General features: G+C 39.0%; 1 protein-coding gene across 2 annotated transcripts in view; it reads right to left on the bottom strand.

Annotated features, from left to right (window-relative positions):
- CUNH14orf37 (chromosome unknown C14orf37 homolog) overlaps positions 1–11,655 on the bottom strand; it is a 98,054-nt gene extending 86,399 nt beyond the window's left edge. The window contains exons 1-3 of one of the 2 annotated variants that reach the window (XM_023527217.1): positions 11,553–11,655; positions 4,293–4,416; positions 1,634–3,047 (exon numbers count right to left, since the gene is read on the bottom strand). In XM_023527217.1, coding sequence (XP_023382985.1) covers positions 1,634–2,990 — 1,357 coding nt within the window. In that variant the 5' untranslated portion in view covers positions 2,991–3,047; positions 4,293–4,416; positions 11,553–11,655. The remainder of the gene's footprint in view (positions 1–1,633; positions 3,048–4,292; positions 4,417–11,552) is intronic. The other variant, XM_011385017.2, reaches the window with a different exon arrangement.
- Between the last annotated feature and the right edge of the window lie 4,195 nt (positions 11,656–15,850).

Raw genomic sequence — 15,850 nt, 5'->3', positions numbered from 1 at the left:
ACTCTAAAAAAAAAATTAGATTGAGAGGAATTATTTGACTGTTCCTTTCTCTATGAAGAATATTTAGAAGCTGTTTGACTAATTTGGACAATGCAGGCAGTCAAATTGGATAATTCCAGTTATCTTCATTTACTCATCCACTGAATAAGTATTTATTGAGCACCTACTATGCTGTATCATGCTATGTTCCGGAAGTAAAAAAGAAGTTGCCTTTTAAAAGACTGTAATTAAGTGAGGCAATTATACTAATCAAGGAACATATTCAATAATCAAAATAATAATCAGACAATTACTAAATTCATTTTACTTTTCAGGCTGTATAAATAGAAGCTAGTGCAAGCCTAGTACATAAAAATCGTGGATTCTATTGTACAATAAATAATCGTGAACTATATGACTTATAACTCTAGGAATATCTTAAAGTGTTATGGAGGATTGAAGTAAAATTCTTGTTCAGTCATATCTATTATTTTCATGGTCATGTGAACCCAACTCTCTTCACGGAATTTAAAAAATCAACTACAAAACATTTTTTGGGAGCTTCTAGGAAAACTTACATTTTACAAGATCTCTCAGTCTTTAAAAAATGAATTAGACGTGAAAAATTCAAACTTTTATCATTTTAATTCAATCCCAATAACAGTTTATGACAGACCTTACTAATTTGATATTTTCCATTAATTAGTCTAATTAGCTGAAGTAACAAGCTGTACATATGCCAAAACAATTTGGAATGAGCATATATGCACATTACGCGATCTTTCCTTCCCTATGCTGTTATCTGACCAACTACGCATAATAAAAGAAAAACATTATCCATCAGCAACAAATGTAAGGCTTGTCAGCTCATAACATTCACAGATGTAAAGGCCAAGAGGAAGTAGAACGTGCAGAATCAAGTCAGCGGAAAAGATTTATCTGTATTGGTCCCCTCCCATTTCCAGATGACTTTCTTTGGGGGGAAATAAAGTCAAAGAACTCACACAGTTAATATAATGAGATAAATATTTACCAAAAGCTTTTTGGTAAGAAATATCAGGGACGTGAGTATTGTTTACAATATCTTGTAAATAAGTATCCTACAATGTTTATTATATCACTTAAAAATATAGCTAATTCACATTTTCTTTTGTATTTATACATTTTCATAATAAAATGTTTAAAAATATTAGTCTATATCAAGGTTTCTTAGCACTATTGACATTTTGGCTCAGAGAAATCTTTGCTGTCGGGGGGCTATCCCATGGCTTGTCGGATGTTTAGCAGCATCCTTGGCCTCTACTAGCTGGATGCCAGTAGCCAGCAGCACTGCTATGTTGTGACAAGCAAAAATGTCTCCAAACATTGCCAAACGATGTGGGGAAGGGAACAGATTATTCCCAGTTCAATACCACTGGTCTATATGCAGGAATTATATTTGGGTGTAATTTTTATATAAAATATTTTTTATTTGTTTACTGTTGCTTTTCGTTAAAACTTAGACAACTTATTTTTAAATTGTCACTTTTGAAAAATTAAATAACAGCTGAAACTAATACAATGTTATATGTCAATTATATCTCAATTTTTAAAAAATGATAAAACCAAATTAAAACATTCCAAATTAAACGAATTTTGTTTTTCTTTCTTTTACCTTTAAATGTATTTCCCAGTGGTTGATATGTCTCAGACTCATATTCTGAGATGGAAACAGTAGTCTCTAAAAAAACCATAGCATTGTTTTCCTTGGTGGGTTCCAAGAAGCCTGCAGTATTTTGAAACAGGTTTTCAACAGAGGCTTTCATATCTTCCATCAGCGTTGTGGGAGTAAAGGAACTTTGCTTGATGAAGGCAGATGATCTGCTATCCTCATGTGGTATTAGCAGGGCTGTCCCCGTGGGTGTTTCCCCTTTAGGCAGCCCCAGAGCCCTGTGTGCAGCCTCTGTCAAAGGTTCACCCCCTTCCATACCTTCTACACCATTTTCAGTTACTTGGGTTGTCTGAGATGTTTCCATTCTCACCTGAATTTCTGTATTGTCTCCAAGCTTTGTTACACTCTCTAATTTGGTGTCATCCCACTCATCACTTACAACAGAAGAAGCTGCAACAGCTGTGCTGACACTCGCTGTGACTTCTGGGGCTCCCAGCAGGCTATCAGTTTCCAGCTCAACACTTAGAGTGTACTCAGAGTTTGCAAGCCTGTGCTTAGTGACAGTAGCCTGGGTATTATCAGCTCTCATCCATGACGGTTTCTCCCTATCAGACAGGAGGCTTCCAGACTCAGTGCCTGCTGTGGGCTCAGTACCAGCACAAGAAGTTGTCCTTTGTTCTGTGCCTGCTTCAAATTTTTCAGCCCTTGGATTGGTGGTTAATTTTTTTTTAGCATTCACAAAGGATGAGGTTGAATGTCCCAGACTAACTCCTTCCTGACTTTCAGTTGTAAACATTTGATTATCCACATACTTCAGAAAGACTTGTGTTGCTTCTGTGGTCCCTTCTACAATGGGCTGAGTGTTGGTACTACTCAAGGTCTCCTTCTTCTCATCAATAATCAGAGCAGTTGCAGTAATAGGGTTAGTTACCATGGCCTTGGAAAGCCAGCCTTCAGGCGACGTTCTCTCTGGCTGGCTGGAACCAAATCCTTCTTCCCCTGCTGAGACCACTGGTTCAGTAGCAATGTCAACACCAGGGCTATTGAATTGCATGAGCTCACCTCCCATAGAATGGGTTTCTTTGTTAATAGGGGATACTTTATTTAATGACGTTGCTGATGGTCCCACTAACCCTCTCATTGGATCTTCAGAGACCACTGGTTGGGGAGTGGACTTTGAAGTAATGGAGTTATTTTCTGGGTCGTCTGTGTTTATTCTCTCAGATTGCCCTCTTTTTTCATGAACATGAGCTATCTCCCGTCTTTCCATTTGGGGGAAGGCCAGACATTGTGTGACAATGTTGAGAAGCAGAAGGCCACAGAAAGCCAGACAAATGTGCGATACAATTGTTCTTGTCATAGTGGAAGAGAAATTTGCACAGAAGATGGTAGCGCTGATAATTTCAGTAATTGAGTCCTACAGAAAAATAAAGCATATCCAACTGTCATATAAATATATTTTGTAAATAAGCCCCTTTAAATCAAACCATAAGTAAAATAATCTTCTTGATTTCATGCTCAGAGATGGTACGTAAGAGAGAACTGTTCTATTTCTTTGTACCTTTGAGACATGGATAACCCAGTTCATTTTTCCCTGCTGAATTCTGCAGTTGATTTAACTTGATGCTCTCTAGAAAAAGGTACACATAGTTCAAGTACCAAGTTCACTGTTTCTTAAATACCTACTTGAAATAAACTACCTTGAAGTCACATTTGCAATATTCTCCCCAAATTCCTCTGTTAATTATGTAGCCAGATGACTGCAGAAATAGTAACATGTCAAGGATATAGAAAGTAAATCTTACATTACATTCAAAGAACTTTTTAAGTATGTTTTTAAAATTTATAAAATGTCATAAAATAGTGAATGCTAGTTATAATCAAGAGGTTTTAAAATATGTTAATGATTTTCAGCTAAATTTTATCTTTAAAATGCTTAGATTATTTCTTTCTCTGCAACAGTTATTAAAATTATAGGCAAAAACTTCATGTTCAAAGTTTAAGGATTAGACAAGGTAAAAGAGTTAATATAAATAAACGCATTCATTAAAAGAAAAAAACTTTTTAAGAGAACCCAAACACATTTTAAATTAGCAATTCTCAATGAATATACATAAATTATACAATTAAGATTCACTGTATTACTTTAAAAAACTACTCACACTCTCATTAACCCTAAAACTATATAAAAACTGCTAATTTTCCCCCAAACTTAAGGGTTTTAGTTCTTTTTATCTATTTTGCTGAATAGGACCCTTTCTTTTTTCATCATCAGAAATTTCTCAGATGCTGCAGGTTTTCTAGAAAATTAAACTTAGGAATGAAAATTCTAAAATAAAAAACTTATCTTTATAAAAGTTAAACTTTTTCTTTCTTTCACGTCTAATCAGTAAACTATCTGCTTAAGCAAGTGATGTGTACACATAAAATATAAAATTCTACATTTTCGTAAGGCCTTTTCCCCTTAAGGTGTTCAAAGCTTTCACATGTTATCCCATTTAGTCTTATAGATCCTTTTGAGACAGAGAAAAAGGTCAAGTCCTTAGTCCTACATGTCTAAAGAGAAAAAGAAGGCTGAATTTTTCTACAGGAGGAAAGAGAAATCCGTGGATTCAGAGCTGAGGCATCTTGCTGAACTATCAGTACAACATAAATGAATCACCTTGCAAGCTGAACTTCCAGACCGAGACAAGTCTTCAGATTACTACAGCCCCAGCTGACATCTTGACTGCAACTTCTTGAGAGAACTTGAGCCAGAACTACTCAGCTAAGTTAATTCCAAATTCCTAATGCACAGAAATGAGATGAAATAATAAACATTTATTGCCACCAAGTTTGGAGGTAATTTGTTACACAGAAATCTTAAATCCACAGTACTTTAGGAGAATATAGGAATGGGCTGATGTCATGAGGTGCCATGGTGTCATAAGCAGAAAAGGAAGAGCATATCAAGGATCATAAATTGAGCAGCAGAAGAAAATCGAAGCCAGAGGTGTCTAGAAGAAACATAAGCCACTGTCCCTCACTCCAAGAATCTTCAGAGATACTGAGAAGGATGCTAAATTTCCCCATATGTAGGATGAGAGTTTGAAGCAATTTTATTTAAATATTAAATTAGATATAGGTAGCTAGCATTGTTCTAAATGGAGAGAATATGGGAAAGATATTTGACAAAGAGGGAATGACATGTCAACATTCTGGCCACTAGTTACCACTATACTTTAGATGAGCCATAAAACACCCCAGTTCATAGCCAGGTAACAGATTTGTTAACAGTATTTGGCCTGCCACCTCTATTTCCCTTCCTTAAAACAAAAATATACGAGAGCTGTAAAGCAAGAGTGCTCAGAGTTGATGACATTACACCTTAGATTTCTGTGTAGACAAGTTGAACTATGAAATTGTAGTCGAAGATATGTAAAAGCAATAGAACTCTGGTTACTCCCAAGCTGTTCAGAGAACTGCCCTTTCCCGAACACATATTTTTTCCATTCAGTGAAATTTTACTAACCATTCCAGAAAATGGAGGATGTGGCCTAATGGCTTAGTCTACTAGATCCCATGCTTCTCATAAAAACTTGAAAAAAAAACAGGCCATCATGAGTGGCAGTAAAGTTTAGAGAGACATGGACTGGCAACAGAAAAATGATTCCTGAATCCTAGCTTTACTGTTAAAACTTGCTATGACATACTGGGCAAATGGCCTCAGTTTCTCCTTTGACAAAAGGAAGAATTAAAATAATCTTTGAAATCCTTCTACCTCCATTATTCCATTTTCACATTTTATCTACAAGATATTAAATAAAAATACAAATATTTTCATATTCTCACAGTTTTGTCATCAAGCAGTCAAGGCACCCAAATAATTGAAGGAATGACTAACTGAATGAATTAATATTTTATTTAATATGTTCTGGAGTCATGTGGACAGAGAATATAATTTTATGATCAAATCAGATGGAGGGGTGCAAATGATAAAGATTTAATATAACCTCAATTGCGTATCGAAAACATAATCTTCCTTCAAGGTTTTATTTTCATCTAGATCTTGAGCTTTAGAATGTTTGTGTGAAGGGAATTCTGCCATTGCTCTAAAAGACTTTCCTTCTGTAATTAAGTGTTGGCCACCTGCTTTCTAAATCTAATTACAACAAAAAAGTGAGGGTGAACTGCTAGCCTATTCTACGTCTGTGTGCTCCAGCCATATGCTCCTCCTCCCCGCTATTCAAAACGATGTCTGAACTTTAAAGAAGCAGAAAAGACAGCCTATAGAAATGGCAGCAGGGAACATGTCTGCAATTCAGAGAAATTGGTAGATGACCTTCAAGTTCCAGGTCTTTTTCCATCTTTCAAAGCACAGTACAAGTTCACGTAGGCATGAGCTTGGTGACCCCCACCGGGAGTTGCATGACATAAATAATAAATAAAATAAGAATAAATAAGAAAAGACTGACCATTGTCAATTCAATCACAATATTTCTAAACCTAAATAACCATCTGCAATCATATTTTGAAGACCTTTTTTTTTTCCCCCTCAACATTATATCCCCTCCCTGGCAAGTGCCTGGCACAGAGGAAATGCTCAGTAAATACTGGCTGAACAAACAAATGAATGCATATAGTCCCCTTTGCTGGGGAAGGGAGAGGAAGAGATTTCATTGCTTATTAGAATTCTGTGTCTCAATTATCTTAAATCAACTCAAACATGAGCATATTTAACAAACAAAAGAACATCTCTCTAACTTTTCCTTCACACTGTGAGTTTGAATGCTGCTTCTCCTTCACTATATTCATCAGGGCAAATAATTCAGATAAATAAATTCTAACGAAATTGCTAACTGATAGTGGATATTAGCTTCTAATAGCTTAAAAAGCATCTCTCTCAGAGCAAGTCAGTAGCACTTTGTCTCTCAGTCGCTATCAAGATATCCTAATGGCTCAGCAGTCCTCTGAACAATTTACTGCATTTCTGCCCCCAGTGGGCAGATAAACTGTCCTGTCAAGCATTATCTTGACAATCTGAAAAAGACACAGTCCAGATTCTTTTTCTTTGTCAAGTCTAAGCATATTCAAGTTTCAAAGACAAATGAATGACAACATAAAAGATACAGCCTTAGCTGTCTTGTTAGACTTAACAATCAGATTTTTTTAAACACTTGGTCACTGTTTTTCCAACTAAAATGTATACTGCTATTGTTTAGTGCGTTACCCAAAAGGAGACAGAAAAGGGAACCAGCATGTTAAAAACATAGCAGCAACAAAGCTACATTTTTCAAAGTAAATTGAGTTCCAGGTATAATATATAAGAAATATGAGCATTGCCCTAAGAATTGCTCAAGACACAGGAGGGCTGTAAAGTATGCCAAAAAAGTAATGACCATCTGCCTGATAGTTTCCTTTTCTCGATATAAATACAAATACCATACATAAATAGCTGGTGTGAGGTTTTTGGAAAGAAACCTGCCTAACCTTAGATTTTCATTGTCTACTGTAAGTTACTTGGATGCCACCTGAAACATACCATCTTCTTCATTTGTACTTTTGGTGTCATCTTGACCTCTTCTCTTCTTCACATTCTGGATTCACAACTTCTGTGGATCCTTTCCTCATGACATCTCTTAGAATTGTCCCTTCTTGTCACATCACTGGATTGTTATTTTAATTGCCTCTAAATTGATGTTCTTTTTCAGACTCTCTTCTCTCTAATCCATTTTATACAAACCAGATGGTTTATTCTTAAGAATAAAAATGACAATACTCAATAAAAAATGGCCACTGACTTGGCAGCATATATACTAAAATAAAGATGGCTACCATTTAGGGGATCCTATGTGCCAAATGTTGTAAATGTCTTATAGAAATTATCTTATTTAATCCTAATAACAATCTAGTAAGATAGGTACTACCATTATCCACATTTTTTTTAGATGAGAAAACTACGGGCTTATAATTAATTTGCCTATGTAATCGTGTCTGTTTTTGAACTTGTGCATTCTGTCAGACTTCAAGTTCCCCGTTTTCGCCACTACAACTCTCTGCCTTCTCAAAACACATAATTTAATGTCCCCAAACCTAGGATTGCCAAACTCCATATCTGCAATGCAACCCTATAGCACTAGTACCCAGTACAGACACCATCACCAGCTGGGTATATTGCCCTCTTCTGCACCATACTCATTTCAGGTTTGTAAGTTTTGCTGATGACACCACACTAGTCTGAGCTCCCTCCTTCTTTCCTACCACAGGTATCCAAACCTTGGCCCCCAGGTCACATCCTGTTTACTAACTTCTGTCACAAAATTGACTCACCCATTCTCTTCCCACCCCTCTCCCAGCTTCTCCAGCACAAATCATCATATCTGTAGGTCTGGTCACCTCAAATAAGATTATGTTCTTTGCACACAAACACTGATCTTTTAGCTTCCTCTGTTTGCCATATAATTGCTAATAATGGTAGGCACATAGAGGAGGTGTTCAGTAAATATTTGCTAGCATGAAGGAAGTACAAATAACCATTTAAGAATATGAAAAAGAATGTGTAGAGTCTCCATTTTAGATTATAAGATTTTCAGTACATTTCATGGTCTATCCACTGTCTAATTGTATGTTTTCTTCATTGCCTAGCCAATTTGGGCTTCCTATTAAATGTGTCATTTTAATAATAGTAATAATTTATGTATTCTCATTTACGCTATATTTTAGTTTTTCAGCATTTGTTTTCTTTTTAAAGAATAGATCAATAGTAACAAGTGACAAGTCTCAGAGCCTCAGGTCGACTTGCTTCCCAATTACCATCTCATCTTTTAAAATCCAATCAGTGATTCAGTGATTGATAAAGGGAAAAGGAGACTCTTTCTCTTCTTCATTTGTCTTTATAATCTTTCCTTTTTGTGTTTTTTTCTGATTCTTAATGATTAATTTGTCATCGTCTTATCTCTTTTGTTTTAATACTGAAGGCCCTCATTGCCAATACTATTTCACTTGTCCAAAGACGAGTTTATCAAGACTCTGACCCTATTAATCCAACTGTAGCACACAGCATTAGGGTACCTCATTTCTGATTCATTGTCCTATTGACAACTGTCACTGGCCTGATATATTGCCTTTAAGATCATCTGGCCCCAGTCATCCTTCACTGTAAATTAAGTAACTGGAATGACAGATGATCCTTTCAGAAGCATTTTTGACCACAGAGGAAGGAGGGAGACTAGAGTAACCACAAAGAAAAGAATGGTTCACCCAGGAGGAAACAGCATCAGTGCTGACAGGGAAGAGGGAAAGTAGTCTGGGTCAAGATGGTTACTACGGCAGCTACCAGCACAGCGCTTTACCAATCTTGCAGACCACAGCTAAGTTCCACATATTGAGCCCACAAGCTTCATTCTCTACAATTTAGTAATGTAGACAAATGAAGATGTCTGTGCTTATCACCCCTATCACATCATCCTATCCCTGGTAAAAGAAGCTAGACTTGAAGATTTAAAAACTGGCTTCAAGTTCCAGCTTTATCTTAGGCAAAAAAAAAATTGCTGAGACTCATTTTCTTTATTGCAAAATGGAGATAATAATGCTCATTCTGCTTTCTTCAAAGGGTGGAAGAGAGACTCCCCCCCCCCAAAAAAAATGATCATAGACATGAAAATGGCTTGAAGAAAAAGTTTTAGGTAGCATACAGTTTAAGACATATTAGTGTGATACTGATATGCATTCTCCTCAAACTACAGAAATGTGAGCAATTTGAAGTATCCATACTATCCTTTTTTCCCCTAGCTATTTCCATGGAGCCTCCCCTTTCAGCTTCTCACGTAGACACAGTGACCTGGGAATCATCTGATGTTCGCAGAATCCTGTCCTAATCAATCTTGGTCAACAAGCTCTTGTCCATCCATCACACAGTTCTTTTCAATGACCCAATTTGACACTTCATTCCTTTTCTTTGTGGTCCACAAACCTTATTTGCTTGACAAGATCTCTAAGTTCTAGCTGACATTTAAGAAGAAGGTAATTCCCAGGTAGACATTTCAAGGAACAAACATAATAATATCTAACACTTCAAGCTGAAACGTGATTCAGACACTTTTCTTATAATCACCAAGTAAACACAATACGAAAAAACAAGATTGACAACACATCTTAATTAGGGAATAAGTTTTCATTTTACAGAGATTAAACCCAAGTTCCCTTGAAACAGCCAGCTTCTTGTTGTGAGAATAAACAAAATTCAATGAACGAAAATGCAATTCCATACACAACTTTTCAGGCAAACATCTGCTAAATAATGAAGTACATTTCTAGTTAAAAAGAGTAAATTTTTCATAACAGGTAAGCCCATCTTCCTCCTTTAATATTTAGCATCAAATCATTTCTGTAATGCCAAATTATGATATTGAAAAGTCTAGCAGGAATTGCCAGAATATAAAAGTAAGAAGCTTCTCATGAAAACAAAGACAAATCCACATCTCCCTAATTAGCTCTGTTGCTGTAGCTACATTAGACACGATGAGTCTTGGGAATTTTGTGAATAAATGCAATCAATATCAAGTCTGCTGTATAAGTGCTTAGTTCATTATTATGACAAATATAACAACTCTACCTTATTTATAAGAGTAAATCAGATTACACTTAAATCTCTACTCCATGTAAAAGTAAGTAGCAATGTTCCGATTCCATGAAACCTCACCTGTTTTCAGTTTCTTTCAATAGATGCTACAGTGGGGTTCTGCCCACAAGTGAGCAAGTCGGTCTGTGAATCTGTGGGCGCTTGGCTTCAACAAGACTCCTTGGAGCCCAACAGCATCACTTGCGGTCAGGGAAATACACAAAAAGGAGAGAAAGGCATGCAAATTCTGGCCACACATTTTGCTCTCTATAGAAGAAATCCTACAGAGCTCTATAGATGGTTATATGAACCACTCTCTCTCCCCCTTAAGTTTCAAACTAAAACTTCCAAAGAAAGACGGCAGACACACCTTAAAGCAGACTCTCACCTCTCCTCCACATCAGCTCTGCTCTGAAAGGAAGTGCCGAGATCCTAGCAGATCCCCGAGATCACCCTGGAAACCATATTTATCATCTTTGAGAACTCCAAACTCTTAAGAGACGTTGGCTGCTTCCTTGCCAGCCAGGGCTCTACATGTTCAGAATCTACACGGGTCAGGTTCTGTCTGTGACCAGGACGCACAGGCGACATCTGGGAAGCTCCAGACAGCACCTCTCAACAACCATTCTGAAGTCTCAGGCACAGCCTGAGCTCCTCTGCGTCTAACCAGCAGGCCCTCTTTCAAACTAAGTGACCTTTCCAAGGGCCATCCTCCTGCTGTCTCCTGGGGGACTGGCCAGAGTCTGAGTAAGGAGATTCAGTGACATCTTTGCGCTAAACACTCAACTGTTTGTTTTCTGAAAAGTAACAGAACACATTTCGGTGGCCACCGCAGCCCCCATTCGCTCCTCGGCTGCTGGGCATTGATTGGCGTCGGGAACATTGTGATCGATGCTTTGCAAGGAGCAAATCACAGTCTTAGGGAACTTCTCTATCACCGCTGTGAGGTTGAGAGGGTAAGAGGGAAGAAAGAAAAGCCCACACAAAAGCAGCCAGCCCTGCAAGCTCCGCCAGCACAAAGGCCCGCTCGCTGGTGCGGAGCCGTGAGGCTGGCTGGTCTGGAGCAAGGAGTGTGGCGTGTCCTCCGAGGCCTGCGCGCGGCGCCCAGCGCGCCAAGAGCTGCTCCTGCTCACCCAGCGCCGGGCACCGCGTTCCGGCGAGGGCGCAGGGCGCACGTCTGGCGCGCCCCGGAGTGCCGCGCTCCCCAGACTGCATCGCTCCCGGGGCGACCCCGCGCCGCCCGAGGCTCGGGCTTCGTCTCTGCCCCAGTGCCCGGTTTGCAGCCGCGGCCGCCCGAGTGGCAGGAGCCGGGCGGGTCCTCACCTGTGCGCCTTCAGCCGAGCAGTGCGCGGAGAGCGGTGGCGCCCGCGCTCTGCATCCCCGCGGCAGCCCCTGCAGCGGTGGCGGCCGGCTCCACTGTCTGGGATGCCAGGGGGAGGGCGCTTCGCTTTGTTGCTTATTCATGAGGGCGCGGCTAAGGCTGGGGATTGGGCGGAGGTAAGATGTGCCCGCCCCGGCTCCACTGGCACTGACACCAGATGCGGTCGCCCCACGCCCCTCAGCGCCCACTCCCCCGCCTCTGCCCCTGCGCTAGGGACAGAGCCGCCGGGGCGGGTCCTGCTGCGAGCCGGATGCCTGAGGCTCCCCGAGACCCCCTGCCCTGCGGTCCTTCTTCGCAACCTGGGCTTCTGCCACGGCTTTCCCCCAGCGCCTACGGAGAAGAGACCTGGCACCGTTTTCGCTGGAAGACTGAATTTCTCTGGTCCTTGGTTAGAGCAAGGGGCGCAAGTGGGAGGCTGCAAGATGTTCCTTGTGGAAACTAATGATGAGCTGTGCCCCTAAATAGGACCCTGTAAAGTAGCCCTACACAAGTGTTCCCTTTTCAATCGCTCAAAGAAGCTGAATGTAAGTGCTAGTAAGAAGTACGGTTTATTGGGCCCTTGCTCCGGCTAGGCAAAATGCTAGGTGCTTTGCCACTACGTGTTTTATCTACCCAATAACTCTGAAAGAAGTATTTTGGTAATCTGCATTAGTCTGGGGGAGAAAGTTGAGGTTGAGGGCTATGTAACTTGCCAACGTCTTAGGCTAATGTGGCCACCGAGAATTCATGACCTCCGTTCGTGAATCTCTCAAGAACTCAGTTTCCTTTTTCTATTACCCCTAATTGTAGGTAAAAAGGGTTGTCAGGACTCTAACGGCCCATTCTATAACAACCCCACAACGCTTTATATTTACAAAGCATTTTCTACATACACTATCTCTTGTACTTAGTACTTCCTTTCTTTATAATAGTTGTCTTAGTCCCATTTTGTAGTTATTGGTAAACAACTTGAAGTCAGTCAAAGCAAGGTCTTCAACTTTGACCCCCACACCTAACACAAGACACAATTATGCACCGTTATCTTACCTATTCCATCCCTTTTTAGAATATATTGTCTTTGTATTTCCAGAAAGGTAGTCAACAAATAGTTGTTGAATGTGATTGAATTGAATTGAATCTATAAGATCTGTTTTTGATGTGTATTCAATGTAATACAATGTCATTCAGTATACTGTGACATGGCCTTATGCCTGATTCAATACCCATCAGGTGGATAAGCCACACAGAGCCCAACTAAGTTGTGTTTCAACAGCTTATTTGTAAGTGAGCTATTTGAAACTCAGGGCATACCTCATAAAAACAATGTATGTAGTATGGTACTAATAAAAAAAAAAACCTGATTTATTAACCAATGTCATCCCAATAAATTTAATTTTAAAAATGGACACGGAAAACAACCACCACCACCTAATCATTGAGGTCAGACCAGAGGACCAAAGAGAAGACAGCAAGAGGAAAGGGTTCCAGGTCCTGGCATGTCCAGGGCCAGTCCTACACACAAAATTTCTTTGACATCTCCCTGCTCCCTCTCTAACATCATAGTGTTCTCCTCCTTAGAGATGCATGACACTTTAAGTCCCCACTACAGAACCCCACTCCCCACACTTACCTTACAAAGTTTTTCATTCTCCACAATTCCCCTCTCCTAGAATAGGATTCCTATTTCCTTTTTTTTCCCAATATAAATTATTTCAGCTACGTAGTAAAAGTAAAGGGCTCTTCTTCGAATTCATTTATACTAGTCCTTTAGCCTTCCTGAAATGGTTTATATTACTTTAAACAACTTTGATTAAAGCAATTGATCTCAGCAGCTGCTGCTGGTACATATCAGTAATAACGAGATCCACTCTTCCACCCAACACACACACACACACAAATTGTAAATCAGAGAAATTTGTACTCTAAAAGTCAAATCGGTAAATCCACATAATGAACATTATTAGCCTTTTATGGGTAAAGCAAAATACTGTATGCATCTAAAGAGTTTGGGAACACCCAAGACTACAAGCAAGGAAGCTTAGGAAGGCAGTTTTGGGGTTGCCAGATAATTTCCAGGAATCGACTTTAGTGTAAAATAATATTGCTAAGTATACGCTACTCACTCTGGGTATTCAATAAATATTTGATGGTTATGGTGATGATGATGTAAATAATACTAAATAGTCGTTAGTATGTAGTGTATTGGGAAGATAAGTAGGTAGAATGAACCCAATAACAAAATGGTTTTCTTTAAAGAAAGCTTTGGAATAACAAATTTTTATACACTGAAGTTGTTTTTAACTGTTAACACGTGAGTCCATTATATTTATCTATCTTTATTATTTAACTCTTATTATGCAAACACCCAGAAGAATCCTCTTGCTTCTCTGCTCCCCCCTAAGAAATCTATTATTATTATAGAAACAGAATACTATGTGCTTCACATTCCCTGCTTTTTAAAAATCTGTTATTTTCTTTATTTCCTTATTAATTGTTAGATTTGTTTGGGCCCTGAACTTTCTGATTCAGTTCTAACAAATAGAATTGTGTCTGTTGCCTTGAAAAACAAGATACGAGAAGGAAAGGCTACTAATGCAGGTACAGGAGACCTGGCACCGTTTTCGCTGGAAGACTGAATTTCTCTGGTCCTTGGTTAGAGCAAGGGGCGCAAGTGGGAGGCTGCAAGATGTTCCTTGTAGAAACTAATGATGAGCTGTGCCCCTAAATAGGACCCTGTAAAGTAGCCCTACACAAGTGTTCCCTTTTCAATCGCTCAGAGAAGAAGCTGAATGTAAGTGCTAGTAAGAAGTACGGTTTATTGGGCCCTTGCTCCGGCTAGGCAAAATGCTAGGTGCTTTGCCACTACGTGTTTTATCTACCCAATAACTCTGAAAGAAGTATTTTGGTAATCTGCATTAGTCTGGGGGAGAAAGTTGAGGTTGAGGGCTATGTAACTTGCCAACGTCTTAGGCTAATGTGGCCACCGAGAATTCATGACCTCCGTTCGTGAATCTCTCAAGAACTCAGTTTCCTTTTTCTATTACCCCTAATTGTAGGTAAAAAGGGTTGTCAGGACTCTAACGGCCCATTCTATAACAACCCCACAACGCTTTATATTTACAAAGCATTTTCTACATACACTATCTCTTGTACTTAGTACTTCCTTTCTTTATAATAGTTGTCTTAGTCCCATTTTGTAGTTATTGGTAAACAACTTGAAGTCAGTCAAAGCAAGGTCTTCAACTTTGACCCCCACACCTAACACAAGACACAATTATGCACCGTTATCTTACCTATTCCATCCCTTTTTAGAATATATTGTCTTTGTATTTCCAGAAAGGTAGTCAACAAATAGTTGTTGAATGTGATTGAATTGAATTGAATCTATAAGATCTGTTTTTGATGTGTATTCAATGTAATACAATGTCATTCAGTATACTGTGACATGGCCTTATGCCTGATTCAATACCCATCAGGTGGATAAGCCACACAGAGCCCAACTAAGTTGTGTTTCAACAGCTTATTTGTAAGTGAGCTATTTGAAACTCAGGGCATACCTCATAAAAACAATGTATGTAGTATGGTACTAATAAAAAAAAAAACCTGATTTATTAACCAATGTCATCCCAATAAATTTAATTTTAAAAATGGACACGGAAAACAACCACCACCACCTAATCATTGAGGTCAGACCAGAGGACCAAAGAGAAGACAGCAAGAGGAAAGGGTTCCAGGTCCTGGCATGTCCAGGGCCAGTCCTACACACAAAATTTCTTTGACATCTCCCTGCTCCCTCTCTAACATCATAGTGTTCTCCTCCTTAGAGATGCATGACACTTTAAGTCCCCACTACAGAACCCCACTCCCCACACTTACCTTACAAAGTTTTTCATTCTCCACAATTCCCCTCTCCTAGAATAGGATTCCTATTTCCTTTTTTTTCCCAATATAAATTATTTCAGCTACGTAGTAAAAGTAAAGGGCTCTTCTTCGAATTCATTTATACTAGTCCTTTAGCCTTCCTGAAATGGTTTATATTACTTTAAACAACTTTGATTAAAGCAATTGATCTCAGCAGCTGCTGCTGGTACATATCAGTAATAACGAGATCCACTCTTCCACCCAACACACACACACACACAAATTGTAAATCAGAGAAATTTGTACTCTAAAAGTCAAATCAGTAAATCCACATAATGAACATTATTAGCCTTTTATGGGTAAAGCAAAATACTGTATGCATCTAAAGAGTTTGGGAACA

This window comes from Pteropus vampyrus, unplaced genomic scaffold, assembly GCF_000151845.1.
Source record: "Pteropus vampyrus isolate Shadow unplaced genomic scaffold, Pvam_2.0 Scaffold15, whole genome shotgun sequence".
Lineage (NCBI taxonomy): Eukaryota > Metazoa > Chordata > Mammalia > Chiroptera > Pteropodidae > Pteropus > Pteropus vampyrus.
The sequence above is the reverse complement of the archived record's forward strand: the minus strand, read 5'-3'. Positions and strand labels throughout refer to the sequence as shown.